This window comes from Schistocerca gregaria, chromosome 2, assembly GCF_023897955.1.
Source record: "Schistocerca gregaria isolate iqSchGreg1 chromosome 2, iqSchGreg1.2, whole genome shotgun sequence".
Classification (NCBI taxonomy): Eukaryota; Metazoa; Arthropoda; class Insecta; order Orthoptera; family Acrididae; genus Schistocerca; species Schistocerca gregaria.
In genome coordinates, this window is record NC_064921.1 from 504209739 (window position 1) to 504231991 (window position 22253).

General features: G+C 38.7%; 1 protein-coding gene across 8 annotated transcripts in view; it reads left to right on the top strand.

The window, feature by feature from the left end:
- The window catches only part of LOC126328814 (RCC1 and BTB domain-containing protein 1-like), a 203583-nt gene that overhangs the window by 90375 nt on the left and 90955 nt on the right, over positions 1 to 22253 (top strand). For all 8 annotated transcript variants that reach the window (XR_007561953.1, XR_007561969.1, XM_049996072.1 and 5 more), the window contains 2 exons: positions 2209 to 2297; positions 9252 to 9409. Coding sequence is in view for 6 of the 8 variants with exons in the window: in XM_049996072.1 (XP_049852029.1) it covers positions 2209 to 2297; positions 9252 to 9409 (247 nt within the window). In the remaining 2 variants the exon portion in view is untranslated. The remainder of the gene's footprint in view (positions 1 to 2208; positions 2298 to 9251; positions 9410 to 22253) is intronic.

The following is a 22253-nucleotide window of genomic DNA, read 5'->3' on the forward strand; positions in this document are numbered from 1 at the left end:
TCATTTACGCACAAGACATCCTCATCACCCTAATCTCTCAAGTGAAGAAGGTGAATTTGAGGCAATGAACTGGAAGGCATAGCAACAAGGGGACTCGCACAGTGTGATTCTCCACTACAATCGGTCTCCTTGTTGGAGCACACTGTCATGTGCCATATCGAGGAAGAATAGTAGGAAGTGAGGCTAAGAAGTCGTGGTCAGAAACACTTACCACCTGGTGCTTGTGTAACTCCTTCTGGCCATGGGAGTGAGGCGAGATGCTCATAACTTGCCTCCAAATGTGGCAGTCTGGCTCACTCGTTCTTTATCCAGAAACAGGAACCACTGGTTTGGAGTGCTTTTAGTCCCTTGCTAGTTGATGAGTACAAAATTAAAAGACTGCACCACATTTTCTAATGAAAGAACAGCCCATTGATTGGCTAGTGATGTGCACTCTGTTTTACTTAACAAGTGTATTATCAAAGTTGGTCAGACTACCAACTCTTATCTGAAATCTTTGGAAGGAACACATACTTAAGTATTTGGTATTTTGGCTGACTCTAAAAGCCAGCCATTTTATATTTCCCATATTTGAGCAGATTTATAGCATGTTTTTGTCCACTTTACCTTTCAAGGTATTATTATTATTATTATTATTATTATTATTATTATTGTTATTATTATTATAATAATATTTTCCTACTGTCTGATTTTTATTTATTTTGTCTGTAAGTTATATCTGAAGGCCATGCCATTATCAGTGTGTGGAGATTCTGATCAAGCTGTAGGACACCTTAAAGACAACAACTTCCTACAAACCAGTTTTCATCTCTGAAAGCTCCTAATTGTGTCATATTATGTATGTGTTTTGTTTCACAATGACACTGCCAAATTCCTCATCCCCCTCCTATATCCCCTCCTCACCCTACCCATTTTCATGTGTGTACTTTGTGCTTCTATGCAGATTTAAACACTTTTGCAATTTTTTCCTCTGCACACCCTTTCAATGTTTTCTTTCATTCTGTGTAACAACATTGTTTCTTGTCTGCATAAACCTGTTTTTAATCTTTTTGAGTGCTATAATTCTTCTATATACATTAATTTTCCTTCCAGAATTTTCTACAGTGATATATTAGCATTTCTGTTATAATAGTTATGTTATAACTGCTTTGCATGTTTTCTATTCCTTGGAACCTACACCAAAATCATCTCCCATCTTCAAAGTGATGCTCCTGATGAGGTACTTTGAGTGAGCTGAATTGAAGTGCTGCTACAGGGTGGATGCAATTGTTTTCCTTGCCTGTTTACTCTGGTCAGTCAACATTTTTGATTCCCAGCATGCTCAGATCTTGCAGTAGCACAGTTTTTCAATTGTGGCCACCACAATGCCTATCTGTTGTTACCCAACAGTCATAATGGATGATTTGGGAGACATACTGGACGTTGTGTGAAGTCACTATAGTTACTGGCCAGCCACTCTGTGTTTCATCTGCCAAGTATGTCTGCACTTCATCCTCATTACACCAACAAACTCAACATCTAATGGTGCTGATATCCATCATAGCATCTCCATACATCTTCCTCTGTCTTTCATGAATGTTATAGGATGTCTTACCTTATGCAGTCAAGAATTCAGTCACAGAATGCTCCTCATATAAGTATGTTGGTGTTGGCAGGTTTCTTAACTTACACAGTGGTGCCATCTGTTGATGTAGGACACTATTACTGGACTGGGCTATAGAAAATGGTACACAAAAGTGCACCAAATGTCACCTCACCAACTTAATGAAGGGGGGGATAAATGGGAAACACTACTATGACTGGCCTTCGCACATGGATTGCAACCATCACTACAAAGTTTTGTACTCAGATAGAGCAAAGATGGTTGTGTTAAATCACAATATTTGAGATTTTCTTTAATTAAGTACTCTAGTTGAGCAATTGCAGTTACTGTCAGTGAGTTACTAATGTCAGAAATTAGTGCAACAGATTTAATAAAGAAATTTTATATAGAGAGAGTTCCATGCTTTGGCAGTTAGTTGAACTGTGTTCCATATGTATTTAGCATGATATTTTTTTATAATTAAATTTCGTTCTGGCCAGGCCTCAACTCATATTCACCTCTTAATTTCTCATTTGTTTGTGATACCTCCTGTGGTGTAACTTTTAACAGGTGATACTCTGTAAATTTTGTTTTTGTGGGATTAATTGGCTCAAATTTTTCCACAGGATTGTTGATATTGCGGCATCGCACTATTCACAAATTTCTGCAGCCATGACGCAGAATTCAACTGTGTATATGTGGGGTTATTGTCGAGGTGAGTGGATGTTACATATGTGCTTCATAATAATTGACATATTTAATGATTTTGAGTTGTTGCTGTATTAAAATTTCATTGGTATATTTGTTCAATCCAGTGGTCTAGTGGTAAAGTTTGTATGTTAGACATCCAAAACCTCGTGTCATTGACTCTTTATCAGACCACGGAATGTTTCAGTATATCTTTAGCCTAGCCTTTACCTCTCAGTGATGTGAAGATCCATGAGAAACAAGCTGTGGTTTGGCTTGCACTTTAAACTTTGGGTCCCATTTCCCCAGTAGGATTACTGGGGTAGGTTAGCGACACAAGTTGCTGAAATGGCATCCAGGCAAGTGGTGTTCACCAGGCCATTATGCCACACTGTTTTTAAATTGGTATTATGCAATAAAGAGAATAATAATCTGAAAAATAAGGGTATTAGTGTCCAGTGTGATGCCCATTAATGAGGATGAGCTAGTAAAGTTATGGAGTGAATCTCTTAGACACTGAGTTAAGCTATATTGATTTCTTAATAGCACTACCAATGTTTGTGACAACTTCTGGAAATGGGCTTGCTGTTACATTTGATGCCTTTAGAACTGTTGTCATTGTAATTTATTAATTAAAGTTTCTGGTAGAGTTGCAAATAATATTGCTGTTGGTGACTAGTTTCAGACTTTTCATTATTTCTCAAACTGTTGCCTGAAATAGAAGATAAAATGTTGTTAATTATATGTGAGATACAACATTTTCAAATATTTTGTGTGCACAGATTACAGCTGTGCAATAAATCTGTTGTGTCATACCCGTGTTTGTGACGTTTCACTGGACATAATATATTTGTTTTCACAGCAGATCAGTATAACAAATTTTACTTGATAGTATTATGATTGTCTTAATACATTCAAAATATGAAAGGCATCTTTATTTCTTCAAGCCTAGTTTACACGACGACATTGAGCTGTGCCACTTGTCGCGTGGAATGAGTTGCAAGCAAATGGTTTTATATTTGACTGTAGACACGACGAAACCAGTGTATACTTGAGTTTCGTCATTTTGTAGGTCCCTGAGTCATGTCTGAAATGAAAGTTCTGGTAGCTGCACATCGCATGATATGTGATGGAGTTAAAGTTTGTTGCATGGAATCAATGCGTAAGGAAACAAATAAGGAATTTGTTTAGATTCGTGACTGGATGAAGGAAAGACATCAGCTAGGTTGCTCAGCGTCCTTGCTGAAATAACTTACAATGGAAGATCCCAGAAGTCCTTTTAATTATCTTAGAATGTCACCAGAACTGTTAAAGTTTCTTCTAAATAGAGTTAATTATGCGATAAGGAATGTAGGTACTGTAATGCGTGAAGCACTGTCGCCAGAACTGAAATTATATATCATATTACGTGCATTACAATCGAGAACACTCGGCATGCTATACAATACGGTTTTAGTTGATGATGACGCTATTTCATTAACACCAATAATTGTTAACATTAACACCAATAATTGTTAACATTAACACCAATAATTGTTAACATTAACACCAATAATTGTTAACATTAACACCAATAATTGTTAACATTAACACCAATAATTGTTAACATTAACACCAATAATTGTTAACATTAACACCAATAATTGTTAACATTAACACCAATAATTGTTAACATTAACACCAATAATTGTTAACATTAACACCAATAATTGTTAACATTAACACCAATAATTGTTAACATTTGAAACAATAATGATTTGAAGCAGGTTGCATTAAGAAGAGGATGGTTTGCAAGCTACTCTCTTAAAGACAGATCTGTACAGTGGTAATATTTCAAAATTCTAACATGTGTGAATGGGGAGCACTGCAGCGACATTTTAAATAGCTGAGTATTGAATAAAGAATGCCGATTCTTGAATTTGTATAGCCTTCCATCCTGTCAACAATATTCCTTAACAAAGAGTTGGCCAACTTGAACGATGGGATTTTAGTCTTGTAGATGAGAGCACTGCCACAGCTAGAATTCCACTTGCTTGTATTTTTCTTAATTTAGTTGTATATGTGCTCCTAACTGCAGCTCAGATATTGTCAAACCATCTATGCTATGATCACACATGATGGTCTCAGCGACAGCTATATGTTGCTTATTTTTTTAATCAGCATCACTGAAATACCACAAACACCTATGAAAAGCATAGATATCCAAAAAAAAATGAACATTTTTCTCCACCCCCCACTTCATATTTCAGTTTGTCTACACTCTACGAACACACATAACTTCAAAACTCATGCAGTTAGTGTCGCCAAAGTTGGAACACGCTGAAAGTGTTTAGTTTCACCAACAAGTTGCGCAAATGTGCGGCACGCATGCCCAGTGGTCATTAGCACAGTTGCCTGCAACCTAGTGTAATCGTGTAAACTAGGCTTTAGACATAAAAATTTGTTAGATGGCTTCAGTTTCTCTGAATGAAATATACCTTTAACTGCTACATTTTTTCATAGAACTTTTTTTGTAGCTCTTATACATAAGGCAAAGGCAGAAAACTCAGTAAAGAATCAAGGATAGAGTTCAGTATTTAGTTCTGGTGCTTTCTAGAGTCCCAGGTACAAGAACAAGTGAGGTCTCATGTAGAGCAGTACAATTAGTTGCTTCATTGATTGTGAAAAAATGTAAAAAGGTTTTTGAGTCACAAGTCATAGTGAATTACGTGACACTTGAAGGAAAATATGCAGGCTCAGCAGATGTCTAGTGAAACATTGAAAGCCTTTGTGTGTTATAGGGAAAGTGAACTTTTGTGAAAGTGGATTGATGCTATAAGGCTCAATTTCTTGGTTTTGTCTTGGACTGTTAGTTTTGGTTGATGGAAAAATGAATGCACGCATGTATGAAACATTTTAGACAATATCATTACTCCTATCGTGTAGCAGTAGTTTAGAGTACTACATTTTCCACCTCAGTCTGATGATGTTCTTGTTGACAAAGCAAGCATCATTGTAAAGTTGCTTGAATTGCTGGGTTGGATTGTTGGAGCCCCCAGGATTTGGGATGGACAAAAGAATCAACAGTTGGGCACAAGATTGGTCCACAAAAATACCTGTAGCAGGTGCTTCATTGCTAAATGTGCTGGCATTCATCACAACAACCTGCTTGATTAGTTGGTAGTCTGTCAGTTAGACATGTTTTGAATAATATAATCTGCACTTAATTCTCTTCTTTAATCAGCCAGCATTAAATCTGTTAGTGTCCTCTAAAGCACAAACTGTTTCAGCGTATGATTTTTTTTTTTCAATTTAAATAGTTTCTCAGTAATAAAACTTTGACAAAAATAAGAAAACATTCTTCAAAGTTGATAATCAGTGCTCAGTTAAATTTCAGGTGTGCGCGTGGATAAATTCAGCTTATTCTTCTAATATTTCAGCTGCATATCATTTGGCCATCTTCAGAGTGCGTAAGTTCAACACTCACTCCATCCCTTGAAACCCTCAGAGTGCGCCGTTGCACATGCAACCACAGATACATAAGAATGGCGACACTGATCGGCAGCAAGAAGTGCAGCATGCATGAATTAAATGTGTGAACCAAGTTATGAGTACATTCATCGTCTGGGAAGAATGATGGCAGTTACTTGCACGTAAATATAAATCTGTATGTGTCAGTTTCGGATATACTGCATGTCCAAAAGTGTCATCATTTTTGCACTGAACAATAACATCCAAAAATGGAAGGCATCACTCCTTTTTAAGTTTCTGTTGTGAAATGGATTTGTCTATTTATGGAATTTGTGTTCACGATGGGCCATACTACAAATGTGTTGTCAACTTATCTCCAGAATACTGTGAGCCTTAAAAGAAGATTCCAGCATCTTTTCCTCACAGTCTTCCACAGATATGAGGGGCGACAAGGGACTACTCATGGCGATACAATCAGTCTGTTCAAATGATTTGTTATTAAATAAATATTATGTTGTTGTCATAACATGTTTGAACAAATCTGAATTTTTTATCAGAACTTCTGCCAATAAATGATAAGTATTATGAAACTGGAACCTTTCTGAACAATGACACCACATTTAGAATTTTACCATTGTTGGAAACACCCAATCCAATCTTAAGAGGCCTGGGGTGCAGAATTACACGAGTTGAGCCGTCCTTGTAAATTTGTCACTAGTACCCATCACAAATTCTATGCTAATCATATAGTGCGTGGTGTTATTATTTGTCTTACCCTAGATAGAGAATTCTGTGAAAAAGCATTTCATTGTGAGAAACCATGCTTTCAGATGTGCTCAATGTAGCACAGTCCTTTGAAATGTGATGGGCCACAGGCGATCAATTGCTTCATGAAGGGAGGTACTGCATCTACTGTTGCAGCAGTACAACCTTCAACTCAGCGTCACAAGGTGCAGTGTTGGTTACATGAGTATGCTGTGTGCCTTAAGTGTTGGGCTGTTTGCAACAAGTGTTGAAAGAAAGATCACACTGCATTTGTGTGTAACTACTATTCACATGTCATGGACACAGTAGTACTAATGGATATAAACCGTATCTTTACAATGACTGTCTCTCTGAACAAATTGTTCATTGACTTGTGCATGTTCAATAAACCGCTAAAAATGCAAATGGACATAAGACTTTCAGTGACTTCAGTGAATGCACAAATGTATGTGTACTTTGCCTCCCCTCCCCTCACACAGGTTTCATGGAATTTGAATAGCTACAATAAACAGTAGTTTCCGATCCTATGTCAGTTCTCTGGTCTGTCTCATACAAATCTGCTGTTCGTACTCTCACCTTCCTTGTTGTGGATCATCCCCATACCATAGACTTGTTCGGGTTAGATGCGTTAAACACTTTTGGTTCCTCCTTTGCCAAATGAGGTAAATTTAGTGGTAGATAAAGTTCCGTATCATAAACTTGTGCCCCTCTGCTATGAGTTTTCTTCTCTGTTTTACTCTGTTTTTGGCTGTGCTACTGGTTTTCAGGCCCACATTACAATGAAAGAGTCCGCCCATCCTCGTTCCCGCCCCTCCCTCCCCCCAGGCGTGGCAGGTACCTGCCGTGTTGTGCGGCTCTGTCAAGGCCATATTAGACCATTTGAATTTGCTCCATGTAATTTGGTCTATTTCTTCCAGTGAGTGGGCTACACCACTGGTCATAGTTAAGAAGCCAGAAGCCAGCAGGTAAGCTTCACTGCTGTGGCAACTTCAGTGTCCTGATTAATGCACAGTCTGTGACAGTTACATACCTTTTGCCCTGCCCTGATGAGCTGCTCACAAAATTATCAAGCAGTCACTGCTTTTCCAAGGTTGGTTTGTCAGAAGTGTACTTTCCAGTTCCCCTTGCATGAGGCTGTTAGGTGCCTTGTCATTATCAATATACCTTTTGGGCTAGACCAATATAAAAGTTACATATTGGTGTTTCTAGTCAGCTTGCAATTTTTCAGCATTTTTGTAGAACAGCCAGAGCTTTTGTGGTGGCTGGCTGCATCAGTTACCTTGATGATATCATTGTTTTGGTCTCTTCCTCTGAAGACCACCTTAGAAATCTATGATTGCTGTTTTCTGTTTTGCAGTCTGTGGGTCTTAAGTGCAGTCTTGCCAAACCTCAATTTTTTCAGCTGTTTACTGAATAGGTTTTGAGGATTTTCACACAGGGGTCAAGCCGCTGTGTAGGTAAAGTTGCGTACTACCATAAGTTTTTCCATATGCATCCACAATCTCACAGAGATTCATACTGTGCAATTTCAAACAAACAATAACAAACTGCTCATTTCAGAAATAGACGTGAGTGAGTTTGCAATTAAATATTGAGATCTTATAATTCATAGTTTGGTAGTGTAGCTAGGTAAACATACTGAAATTCTAAACATAAAACTTCCATGCCAGAGTTTGTGACTATACAGTTCTTGCTGCAGATTGTTACTGGATTTAATAGAAATACTTTGGTAGCCAGGAAAGCCTTAATGTTCCATATATCGGATGCACAGTAGATTATCCTCCAGCTTGTGTATGTTTTGCATCCATCTGTATCATATGTAAAGCAGATGTAACTTGTTTTCAGGTTATAAAATAAGTTTGCAGCAGTCTTTCTTCATTTTTTCCACACAGCTTGGCCTCCAGAAGCTTTGGAATCTGATTCTTTTCCACTTCATCTACAAGCATTGTCATATTTCACACAAGTACAAAGTAGTGAACTGATTATTACGTAAGGTGTAAGCTTAATTTTTTCCTTCAGTGAATTGTAGTCACTAGATATCAGATTTCTTTTGTAACTCACTGAAATTGCTTTTAAGTTGCATAAGTAATTGAAAACTGTACATGACAGTTTCTTTCAATTAAATACATGACACAATGATTTAGAAAAATACTTGATGCAATACCTGTAGTGCACCTCATTGCTAAATCACCAGATAAGATTGTTCCACATGTAATTTATGTCCATTATAAACAGTTCTATAATTTATGAATGATGCTGGGAAGTTCACTACTTCATTATATTATTCATTACTTTTCACCTGTAAAATTTTTGCTAAATTCATTATGTATCACTTGATCTGTGAGCAGAAAGTTCAGTTTATGACTGACTGCCACATTTCACTATTTTGTACTTCTTCGTATATTAACGTGTTACAAAACAGCAATTTGCTCATTTATTGAGAGTTTGCTATACTAGGTCAGAGGAAGTGGGGTTGATAGAATTGTGTATGAAAACTATCTTTTATCACATGCTTTTGGGTGACTGCTTATTCTCTCCAGCATGATTATTTTCTGGTAATGAATTTCTGTTATGTGAAAATTAAAATAAAATCATCATTTTTTTTTATCTGTGGCACAAACTGAAATTTTGGGAATTTTTATAGTGATTAATATTGAGACAGACTGCTGCATTATGTAAAGCCAGATTTTTTTGTTTATTGTGATGACAAATTTGTCAGGACGTTTTAACGTGGAAGTTAGTGAAATGAAATTATGTTGTGTTGCAGGACAAATTATCACTCTACCAACAAAAACACCATTTTCTTCCTTGCATGAAGTTTTTGCCTGTTTCTCAACACCTGCTGTCATGTGGAAGCCACTGGAAGTAAAACAACATGAAGGGAATACAGTGGCAGAAAGTTTAAGAGCTGCTTTTGATGATCCAGTACGTTTCTTCATCACTAAGTAATTCTATTGTTCTCGTTTGTTTTTTGTTGCATTTGCTAAAAATCTTAGCTAAGTCTGGTAGTATTTCATTCCCGAAAATGAGATAGAGTACATTAGCAGAATACAAAGCCAACATCTTAGTAGTGAAGACGTACAGACTCTTTGAAGTAGCTGACCCTGAAGGGCAAAGACAGTATTCAAGGAAGGCTTTCAGATGCCATGGCCAACAGGGACATATTTTTGGGTTCCTACACAGTCCTGCGATGTTAGATTACCACTGATCCAGTTGGAGTCAAAGTGGAAATAGAACGAAAAACCCTAGTACTTTGTATGGGTGAACATGAAAAACTTGTATCAACACCACCCAAGTGCCTAAAGTTAGTAGTACAGGAGCGTAAGGTGTGTGTGAATATGAAGTATATTTCTCCCTCCTTTGTTCACCTGAAGCTATAAGAAGCAAGGTACTGAAAACATAATTAAATAGACACTCCACCTGCAAAGAGGCGTTGATATACTTCATAGGGGTCATGTTGAAAATGTGTGCCCTGACCAGGGCTGGAACCCGATATCTCCTGCTTACATGGCAGATGCTCTATCCATCTGAGTCACTGAGGGCACAGAGGATAGTGCGCCTGCACGCTCCCTGCGAGAATCACATCCCCAACATGTCCACACTACTATATTCGTAGTGCGCCTAATAGATGTTTGCCCATCATACTCATTACTCATGGCAGATTAATCTACCAAGTCCCGTAAGAGTTTGGGCATAGCGTGTGCATTCGCACAAGGTGGTCAATGGCCGGGAAGCCATGATGGGCAAACATCTATTAGGCACACCACGAGTGTAGTGGTGTCGACATGTTGGGAGAGAGAGTCTCACGGGGAGCATGCAAGGGTAAGTCCCTGCAGGCACACTATCCTCTGTGCCCTTGGTGGCTCAGATGGATAGAGCGTCTGCCGTGTAACCAGGAGATCCCAGGTTCGAGTCCCAGTCGGGGCACACATTTTCAATATGTCCCCTATGAAGTATATCAACGCCTCTTTGCAGCTAGGGTGACCATTTAGTTATCATTTCATTCTAGCGAAAGCTGCATGGTCATTAACGGTAATCGTTCTTTCGGGAACAGATACTACCTTTATATATAGTACTGAAAACAGTTGCATTGGGTGCTGCAAGACATTTGATGGTGTTACACTGTATTTACTTATTAAATTGCCAAAAGAGTTTTTCACAATATTGAATTCAAGTCTATAGTAAATGACTCCTGTGTCACAATCAAAATCATATGAGATGTTCCAAAATGATCTTTACAACTTTGATAAAATATAAATCAGAAATGGGGATAGTTGGAAATATGTGGTTTGCAATATAATGTTTGTGTACACCTAGTTTTAGTAGCTGTTTAACAAAGTTTAATGTGTGAAACATCTGTAGCATACAGGGTGCCTAAGAGATATTTCAGTTGCTCCCAAGTCCAACCCATCATGCCTTCATCAATGTGTGCTGTTGCTGCTCTGATGGGAGCTTGCTGTTCCTATAGTTCCTGCACTGGGGTCTGGTAGGATTCCTTGAATATCGTGTACCACTGTCTGATAGCCGGGTGTGATGGTGGTGCGCTTCTCTAATGTGTCCACGAGTTCTGCTGGACAGGTGTCAGATTTGTTCTCCAAAAACATAGATGATCAAAACTGTGAAAATCATTTTTGAACACTCTGCATTTAAGAGAAAAAGGAATCTTAATAAATATGTACATTTTTGTATGTGTTTCTTTTTAAGAGGATTGTGAATATATTGGAATCTGCCATGATTAGTAGAGATAAATTTGATCTACAGTCTATTTGTATAATTCATCAGCATTAACAGGGGTTTTTGCTGGGCTAAGTGACAGCTGTATATGAATACGAGGAAGGCATACAGTGTTGCTGATGAAGTGTGGAACAGAAGTCCATTATTTGACACAACCAGTAACTAGTGTTACATGTACTGTTAAAGGTTTCTCAAAGAATAGTGCTAAAACAGTCAGTATGGTACAAGATTACTTGATGCAGCTCTCCATGCTACTCTATCCTGTGCAAGCTTCTTCATCTCCCAGTACCTACTGCAGCCTACATCCCTTAGAATCTGCTTAGTGTATTCATCTCTTGGTCTCCCTCTCTGATTTTGATCCTCCACACTGCCCTCCAGTATTAAATTGGTGATCCCTTGATGCCTCAGAACATGTCCTACTAATCGATCCCTTCTTCTAGTCAAGTTGTGCCACAAACTCCTCTTCTCCCCAATTCCATTCAGTACCACCTCATTAGTTATGTGATCTACCCATCTAATCTTCAGCATCCTTTTGTAGCACCACATTTCGAAAGCTTCTATTCCCTTCTTGTCTAAACTATTTATCATCCACGTTTCACTTCCATACATGGCTACACTCCATACAAATACTTTCAGAAATGACTTCCTGACACTTAAATCTACACTCGATGTTAGCAAACTTCTCTTCTTCAGAAACGCTTTCCTTGCCATTGCCAGTCTAAATTTTATATCCTCTGTACTTCGACCATCATCAGTTATTTTGCTCCCCAAATAGCAAAACTCCTTTACTACTTTGAGTGTTTCATTTCCTAATCTAATTCCCTCAGCATCACCCGACTTAATTCGACTACATTCCATTATCCTCGTTTTGCTTTTGTTGACGTTCATCTTATATCCTCCTTTCAAGACACTATCCATTCTGTTCAACTGCTCTTCCAAGTCCTTTACTGTCTCTGACAGAATTACAATGTCATCGGTGAACCTCAAAGTTTTTATTTCTCCTCCATGGATTTTAATACCTACTCCGAATTTTTCTTTTGTTTCCTTTACTGCTTGCTCAATATACCGATTGAATAACATCGGGGAGAGGCTACAATCCTGTCTCACTCCCTTCCCAACCACTGCTTCCCTTTCATGCACCTCAACTCTTATAACTGCCATTTGGTTTTTATACAAATTGTAAATAGCCTTTCACTCCTTGTATTTTACCCCTGCCACCTTCAGAATTTGAAAGAGAGTATTCCAGTCAACATTGTCAAAAGCTTTCTCTAAGTCTACAAATGCTAGAAACGTAGGTTTGCCCTTCCGTAATCTAGCTTCTAAGATAAGTCGTAGGGTCAGTATTGCCTCACGTGTTCCAACATTTCTACGAAATCCAAATTGATCTTCCCCGAGATCGGCTTCTACTAGTTTTCCCATTCGTCTGTAAAGAATCCGCGTTAGTATTTTGCAGCTGTGTCATACTAAACTGATGGTTCGGTAATTTTCACATCTATCAACATCTGCTTTATTTGGGATTGGAATTATTACATTCTTCTTGAAGTCTGAGGGTATTTCGCCTGTCTCATACATCTTGTTGACCAGATGGTAGAGTTTTGTCAGGACTGGCTCTCCCAAGGCTGTCAGTAGTTCTAATGGAGTATTATCTACTCCCGGGCTCTTGTTTCGACTCAGGTATTTCAGTGCTCTTTCAAACTCTTCACGCAGTATCGTATCTCCCATTTCATCTTCATCTACATCCTCTTCTATTTCCATAATATTGTCCTCAAGTACATCGGCCTTGTATATACCCTCTATATACTCCTTCCACCTTTCTGCTTTCCCTTCTTTGCTTAAAACTGAGTTGCCATCTGAGCTCTTGATATTCATGCAAGTGGTTCGCTTTTCTCCAAAGGTCTCTCTAATTTTCCTGTAGGCAGTATCTATCTTACCCCTAGTGAGATAAGCCTCTACATCCTTACATTTGTCCTCTAGCCATCCCTGCTTAGCCATTTTGCACTTCCTGTCGATCTCATTTTTGAGATGCTTGTATTCCTTTTAGCCTGCTTCATTTACTGCATTTTTATATTTTCTCCTTTCATCAATTAAATTCAGTATCTCTTCTGTTACCCAAGGATTTCTGCTAGCCCTCGTGTTTTTACCTACTTCATCGTCTGCTGCCTTCACTATTTCATCCCACAAAGCTACCCATTCTTCTTCTACTGTATTTCTTTCTCCCGTTCTTGTCAATTGTTCCCTTATGCTTTCCCTGAAACTCTGTACAACCTCTGGTTTAGTCAGTTTATCCAGGTCCCATCTCCTTAAATTCCACCTTTTTGCAGTTTCTTCAGTTTTAATCTACAGTTCATAACCAATAGATTGTGGTCAGAGTGCACATCTGCACCTGGAAATGTCTTAAAATTTAAAATCTGGTTCCTAAATCTCTCCCTTACCATTATATAATCTATCTGCAACCTTCTAGTATCTCCAGGGTTCTTCCATGTATACAACCTCCTTTCATGACTCTTGAACCAAATGTTCTACCAGGCGGCTTCCTCTTTCATTTCTTAGCCCTAATCCATATTCACCTCCTACGTTTCCTTCTCTTCCTTTTCCTACTGTTGAATTCCAGTCACCCGTGACTATTAAATTTTCTTCTCCCTTCACTACCTTAATATTTTCTTTTACCTCGTCATACATTTCATCAATTTCTTCGTCATCTGCAGAGCTAGTTGGCATATAATCTTGTGCTACTGTAGTAGGCATGGGCTTCGTTTTATCTTAGCCACAGTAATGCATTCACGATGCTGTTTGTAGTAGCTTACCCGGAGTTCTATTTTTTTTTATTCATTATTAAGCCTACTCCTGCATTACCCCTATTTGATTTTGTGTTTATAACCCTGTATTTACCTGACCAGGAGTCTTGTTCCTCCTGCCACCGAACTTCACCAATTCCCACTATATCTAACTTTAACCTATCCATTTCCCTTTTTAAATTTTCTAACCTACCTGCCCGACTAAGGGATTTGACATTCCACACTCCGATCCGTAGAATGCCAGTTTTCTTTCTCCTGATAACAACGTCCTCCTGAGTAGTCCCTGCCCGGAGATCCGAATGGGGGACTATTTTACCTCTGGAATATTTTACCCAGGAGGATGCCATCATCATTTAATCATACAGTAAAGCTGCATGCTCCCAGGAAAAATTACGGCTGTAGTTTCCCCTTGCCTTCAGCCATTTGCAGGACCACAACAGCAAGGCCAGTTTGGTTAGTGTTACAAGGCCAGATCAGTCAATCATCCAGACTCTTGCCCCTGCAACTATTGAAAAGGCTGCTGCCCCTCTTCAGGAACCACACGTTTGTCTGGCCTCTCAACAGATACCCCTGCGTTGTGGTTACACCTACGGTATGGCTATCTGTGTCGTTGAGGCACGCAAGCCTCCCCACCAATGGCAAAGGTCCATGGTTCATTTGGGGGCAGTAGTGTATATTGGAGAATATTTTATATCCCAAACTAAGTAGTGTGACCCCTCTGTAATTGCCACACCCCATCTGATCTCCTTTCTTATATATGGGAGATATGCTACCCTCTTTGCATTGTTGGGGGCATTTTTCCCCTTCCCATATTCTGCTGATCATTTTCAGAAGGCTTCATCCCAGCTCTCTGCCTCCTTGCTTGAACAGTTCTGCTGGAATACCATCTGTCCCTGCTGACTTGTTGTTTTTCAATTTCTTCATGGGAGTTTTCACTTCTTCTATATTTGGCGGAGCAGTGTTGTTGTCTGGGTCCTCTTCCCCATTTGTTTCTATTGGATTCCTTGGTATAGCTATTCTAGGGTTGAGGAGACTGTCAAATTACATGCGCCATCTTTTGCATATTCCCTGTCTCATCTTTTATTAAGCTTGTTTTACTATCAAAAGGCTTCCATGCTGCATTCACCTCTCTATAGAATTTTCTTATTTCATTTTTGCTTCTCATGGGCTCCATTTCTTTGATACTTGCTTTCATCCATTCTCTCTCTTTTCTTTTGTGAGTCCTCTTTTCAATCCTTCATTTTTCTTTGTATTCTTCTACTATCCTCCTCATACAGTGTGATCGCAGTGTCGTTCTACATGCTTCTTTCTATTCTTCAGTTGCTATTTTGCATTCAGTATCAAACCATGATGGTCTTACTTGTCTTGTCCCAATTCCAAGTATCTCTCTTGCCGATGTCTCCACAATTTTTTTTTTCGCTTCCCACTGATCTTCAGTGTTGTTATATTGTCCAAAGTTTTCCAGAATCCGAGTTATCTTCTCCTGATACTGTTCTCTAACTTCCACTGATTCTAAAGTTGTTGTATTTCTGTGCCCTGAGTCAGACTCCTTTTGCTGCGTTAGATATCCTTGCCCTCACCCGTGCTCATACCAGAAAATGATCTGTATCCATGTTTGGGCCTCTGAGACTCCTCACGTCCAATAGGTACTATTTATGTATCACTTCTATCAACACATGGTCAATCTGGTTTACTGTGTTTCCATCCGGTGAGGTCCATGTTCCCTCATGTATTTCTTTTTGCGGGAACATTGGTGATTCTATTACCATATTTATAGATGCTGCAAACAGTATAAGCCTTGCTCAGTTCTCATTACTTGTTGCATGTTTTCTGTGAGGGCCAATTATCAGTCCATAAATCTGTTCTTTCCCCACCTGAGCATTTAGGTCTCCAGCTATTATTTTAATACCATGCCCTGGGCACTCATTATATGCTCTTTCCAAAGATTCATAGAATACTTCGTTCTCTTCTTCTTCGTAGGATTCTTCTGTTGGTGCAAGGGCATTAATTATGGAATAGTTAAAGAGTTTCCCCTTTATCCTGAGTGTTGATAGTCTTGGACTAATAGGTGTAAATCCTGTTACCAAATCTTTTAATTGATGATGTACAACAAATCCTGTCTCCAGCTCATTATTTCTTTTGATGCAGCTATAAAATATATTTGCTTCCTTCTTTTCTAAAATTCCACTGTCCATCCATCTAATTTCTTGTTGTGCTATTATACTTTTCTTCAGCTTCATTATTTGATCCAGCATTATTTTGGTGCTCCTGGGCGATGTAGAGATCTCACATTCTGAGAACCAATGTATAGATATGATCTAGGCATTATATTTCTCTTATTCCGTATTTTCCCTCCTTCATTTACTTGTATTCCACCCTCATTGTCCCTTTCCATGCCAGGTCAGTCTTTCTTCATCCGCCCAGCTTTACTTTGTAGAAGTTTTGCAGCAATTGTTTTTTACAGAGCCGGCGTCCACCCCTACTGTGGGATGGGTGCTTTTTAATCAGGGTTTTCTTCCCTTAGCCTTTGGAGACCCAACTCCCAAATGCAAGGCAGCAGTTGTTTTGCTGGTTTTGGTCCCCCCGGGTATTCGATTTCCCTGGTGTCCACCATATCTGGTGAATGTTCCCCAATCCATCACCTGGGGAGGCACCTGATGGGAGACTAGCATCTCCACACTGATTGCAACTGCACCCACCCCACACCATTATAGAGCCTCCACCAGCTCTAACAGTCCCCTGCTGACATGCAGGGTCCATGGATTCATGAGGTTGTATCCATACCTGTACACATTCATCCGGAACATGTTTCCAGTCATCAACAATCCATTGTTGGTGTTGGTGGACTCAGGCAAGGCGAGGAGAGACGTAAAAGTTTATCATGCAGTCATCAAGGATACACGAGTGGGCCTTTGGCTCCGAAAGCCCATATCGATGAAATTTCATTAAATGATTCGCACACTGATGCTTCTTGATGGCCCAGCATTGAAATCTGCATCAACTTGCAGAAGGGTTCACTTCTGTCATGTTGAACGATTCTCTTCAGTCATTGTTGGTCCCATCCTTGCAGGATGTTTGTCCTGCCACAGCAATGTCAGAGATCTGATATTTTACTGGATTCCTGATATTCACGATACACTCGTGAAATGGTCATATGGGAAAATCGCCACTTCATGACTACCTCGGAGATGCTGTGTCCCATCGCTCATGCACCAACTATAAAACCATGTTCAAACTCACTTAAATCTAGATTACCTGCCATTACAGCAGCAGTAACCAATCTAACAACTGCACTGGACACTTGTGTTGTCTCATATAGGCACTGCTGACCGCAACACTGTATTCTGCCAGCTTACATATCTCTGTATCTGAATCCGCATTCCTATACCAGTTTCTTTGGTGCTTCAGTGTATATTGTGCAGTTGTACTGATTACAATTCCCAAAGAGTACATGCAGACTTGTATTTCATTATTATACTGGCTGGGCCATTTTGACACTTAAACAGTTAAGTATCTCAGAATGCAACCACCTTCTAAATCCAGTGCAGTTGTCTTTAAATCTGATATTCTTAGATTTCTCTGAGTCTTTTTCTTGACATGACCCAGGAATATTATAATATTGGAATTTGTTGTGTCTGAGTTTGAACTTAGTTGCCCCCATATCATCATTAGTTTTTACCTTTAATTATTCAAATCCAGCTTTTCCATCTGCTTTAAATTGTTTAAGCTTTTCAAAAGAATCCTAGAGGTGCTCTTCCATTGTGCCTATTAATACTTGCATGCAATTCAAATATGATGCACAAAACACTTCCCCATATTACAAAAGTTACTTATATAGGGCTGGAAAATCACTGTTTAAAAGAAAATCAACAAATAGAACCACAGTGTCATATGGTAAGGTAGACTGCAATGCACCGCTGGTGCCCTTGGTGAAAGTGTGGAGTATTGGTTCTGCTGTGTCTCATCCTAGAAATTGCTCAGTAGTCATCAGGTGACCACAGCAATTTGTCACTGACCACCAAATAAGCCACCTTTGTTCTGTACTGTCACCGTCTAGAAAAATCTTCTTTGTTGAATATAATACTCAAACCTCTAATTACAGGTTATCAGTACCAAATTATTCATAACTGACTTTAGCACTTAGTTTTAAATACACAGTTCTTTTATGACCTGTTATCTTTTTATCACATTTTGTAGTCCCCATATCAATTTCTTGCAAAATTTAAATTTCCGATCAACTTCAGTGAGTAAACAGTTCTCTCTTTAATTAATACGTTTTGGGTGAAGCAAAAAATTGATTCATTTCATACATTTCTTCTTGCATTTACTCTTCTTCTGTGGTTTGTCGCTAAGATCTTCCATCCACTTTGTAATTTGTGTCCTGCACTAGGATCACAGATGTGGTGTAATTGTTGCTTCAGATATAGGGTTGTTAGTTACTTGTATAACAGCTGTTTGACTGTGAATCTCCTGCAGTGGTCTTGCATATATCTTCACAAAGGCTGTAGTGATTATTTAAAAACACAAATTATGATATACAGGGTGAAGCGAAATTCACGCATTTGGACTTCGTAGCGCAACTCCTCACATGCTAGCGATGAAAAAAGGTCCCTCAGAAAATTTCGTCTTGCGAGTACATGCGGCAGAAAAAGGTTGTTAAAGAGTGTCAATCGGGCAACACTCATACGTAGAAATGGAAGAGTGGTCAGCTGTGAAAGAAGCCCTTTCCACGTTGTGGGCTCAAATTTATTCGCACCACTTCATCTACTAGACGTGAAACCTATTTTCTTTGTACCCTCCTTTAATGGTCACATAGATTAGTTCCAACTATTATTCTTGCCTCGTTCAGGTCCTTTACATTTTGTTAGGGCCTTACATTACGAGTAGGACTAGCAACTTGCGTTACCAACAATATCCAAACTTGGTTACTATTTGTATGTGTTATCACCATGCCTCCATTAATTGTTTCAACAGTCTATTCCTTATTTGTCTAATCGCTGGCTGTGGTGGCTGAGCGGTTTTAGGCACTTCAGTCCGGAACCGCGTGACTGCTATGGTCACAGGTTCGAATCCTGTCTCGGACATGGACGTGTGTGATGTCCTTAGGCTAGTTAGGTTTAAGTAGTTCTAAGTTCTAGGGTACTGATGACCTCAGATTTTAAGTCCTATAGTGCACAGAGCCATAACCACGTATTTGGTGTGTTCAGCGTTACAAAATATTGTAAATTTAGGATACATGTGATGTAAGAAATGGTGTACATTACAGTATGAAATGTTTGAATGAAATTAGCAAATAAAAAAAAAAAAGATGCGCCCCCATCCCTGGATTGAACCCTTGACCTCCTGCATGCTAACCCAAAACTCTGTCTACTGCACCAACTGTACAGCATGAATAATATGTGTGGTCAGAGGTAGTTACAGTAGGTGTTGTTATTGTGTTGGCAGATTGCCATTCTTTAACGCCCTTTTCTGCCAGATGTGCTCGCCAGACGAAATTTTGTGTGAGAGATTTTTTTTATCGCTGGCATGTGAGGAGTCGCGCTGCGAAGACAGAGTGCGTGAATTTTGCTTTGCCCTGTATATGTGACTTCACCTTTGATGAATTTTCCTCCTCTTCAAATACATCGTCACTTCATATGAATCAAACATCTTAATTTTTTTTGTGTGCAAGATTCGTATTTTTAACTCAAAAGTTCAGCTCACTCATAATATATCATTGATTTATTGTTGACATAAAGAGTTCTTGAAAATCCTTCACATCTACAGGGCAGGGTGGTGATCAATGGAATACCCATTTCTTCATCTGAGGAGGTATTTCCTTTTGTCAATTGGTAAACTGTCCTACAATATGACTTATCACATGCACAATAAAAACAGCGTGTATAATGTTTGGGACAACCAGGAAATCCCGGAAAAACCCGGGAATTCTTTTATCTGGGAGAAAACCGGGAAAAACCCAGAAATTTTTTCATTGTTTTAGTCTTCAGTGAAATTTTTGTAATTTTGTCTGGTAAAAACTAATAGTCTGACAAAGAATTTTACTGTATCCCACTACTGCAGAATAATACTGCAGCAATAAAAAGTGAACGAGAGAATAAAGCCAAAATAAAATGTAAGTTGCAAAGGAAATGTGCCATCTACAACAAAACACAGGGCACACACAAGTGCCTGCCAAGAGCAAAATGTGTCAAATGCCTTAGGACAAAGACAATGGAATATATAACAGCAGCAAACTACTCCCGATGAGTGTGACGTCATTTCTATTTACATTAAGTTCCTTTTGAGCAGTTACCAGTGGGCTCATGCGCATGTGCAGATGTGTTGTGTATGAGAAGTACCTTCAGCTTCTGGCTACCTGAAGTGTGGCTGCAGCAGTAGCAAGAAGCAGTTATGCTACCCAGAAAAATTTTTCTGGCTCGCCTAAGCTGCCAGATTCGCGCATGCACAGAGCAGTGTTCATTGTAGTGGGGAGGGGGATAGTGACTTTTGTTTATGTTTAGTTATTTTGATGCTCTCTCTTCATTTACAATTCACACATCAAATGAAAACAAAACTGATTTCTGTGGTTGGGAGCTATGAAGTGAATTAAAATACATTCACGTATTTAAGGAAGGCTAAAATATGTTATTACTTTCAGTTTTATGATTTTATTTTATTTCCATGTTTTTGGCAGTCAAGCATTAATCGCCTTGCACAAGAACGAAGTTATTTTGGTAGATTTGCTAAATGAATGTGGGTTTTATGAATCTTTACCAGAGATGCAGCCTATTTCTGGCATGTATGGCATTATGCTGTAAGAAAGAACCAACAGGAGACAATACAGTACTGGTATTCCAAGAAAATTTGCATCCCGAAAAGTGCAATGAAAAGCTTAATATAAAATTGGGGCCTACTCCATTGTAAATCTGGACATACGGATGCGTTCTTTAAACTGAATTATGCATTTTAGTATACTTTACAAAATTCCTAAGATCTTTGAGTATTCTCTGATGTCCTATTTCCTCATGTAAGAATTCAGTGCTACACCTGTACAAACATATGAGCTTCCTACGTCGTCATAGCTGCCTACGCGCAGTTATGCCTGTTTTCTGGCAGCTGCTGAAACGAACCTGTGTCGAAGAGGTTGCAGGAAAATATTACGAATGTTTCTTTGAAAAGCGTTATTTTCAAATCAAATTTTCTTTAATGCAAGATGAATTGTTACGTGTTAGAATGAGCAGTGATTTTCTTAAATTGCAGTGTGTTTGACTCTCATTTAAAACCTAACAATTTGAATACCAATCCCTTAGAATAATTTTCAGTCCAGAAGACCAGAAATTAATGACATTGTTTAAAATTTTAATGGCACATTTCCATGGAATATCTTATACCTACACATACTAAAAAGACCAATATTATATATGAAAGCTTAGCTTTTCTTGTAGCTACACTTCGTTCATTAATTTAAGCCATTAACTTTTCCTGTTTGTGTGTTCACCACTACTTAACAGTGATGTTGCTATTGGCTGACTACATCACATGTCCTATGCTCTGAATATCTGCTGTCATTATCTGGCAAGATCACTTGGCATGAGCTATGATTGGCTTATAGAAGTGCATTGCAATCTATATTTCAGTGCTTCAGAAATTAACGTGCTTTTCCCCTTTCCGGGTTTCGTTTTCTAAAGTGCTGGTAAATTCTATGCTGTTGTATGAAACATTTACCATTTATAGTATTGATGTTTTGACTGCTCAGAGGGAAACTACACTGTCACTTATCATGGAAAAAGTGTAGTTTCACTTTGGGAGAAGTGGATTTTCACATGGGAAATTGTGTTTTTAAGTGAGAGATCTGGGAAAAATGTGGGATTTTTCCCCCCTTCTTGACCCCATTTACATCCTGAAAAATAAAGCCATGGAACAATATCTTTGTTATATTTTGTGTTATTTTTTATTTACAGTGATGGTAGACTTAAAAGTAATGCAAACGTGCTTGTATAATGCAATCTAAATGACCTGAGAAAAATACCAAGTGGCATGTGTAAGGTAATTTACCCCCTCTGTACACATGTGCAGTTTGAGTGTGTTGCATTGATCCATTGTATTTTGAGTAGAGGAAGTACAGTGTTCTAGTGTTGTCTCAGCATGAGCTAAAAAGCATGCTGTTATCAGATTTTTAACTGTTGAAAAAATGACTCATAGTGAGATTCATCATTATTTAAGGGGGTTTATGAAGATGCTGTTGGTAGGTGTGCTGTAAA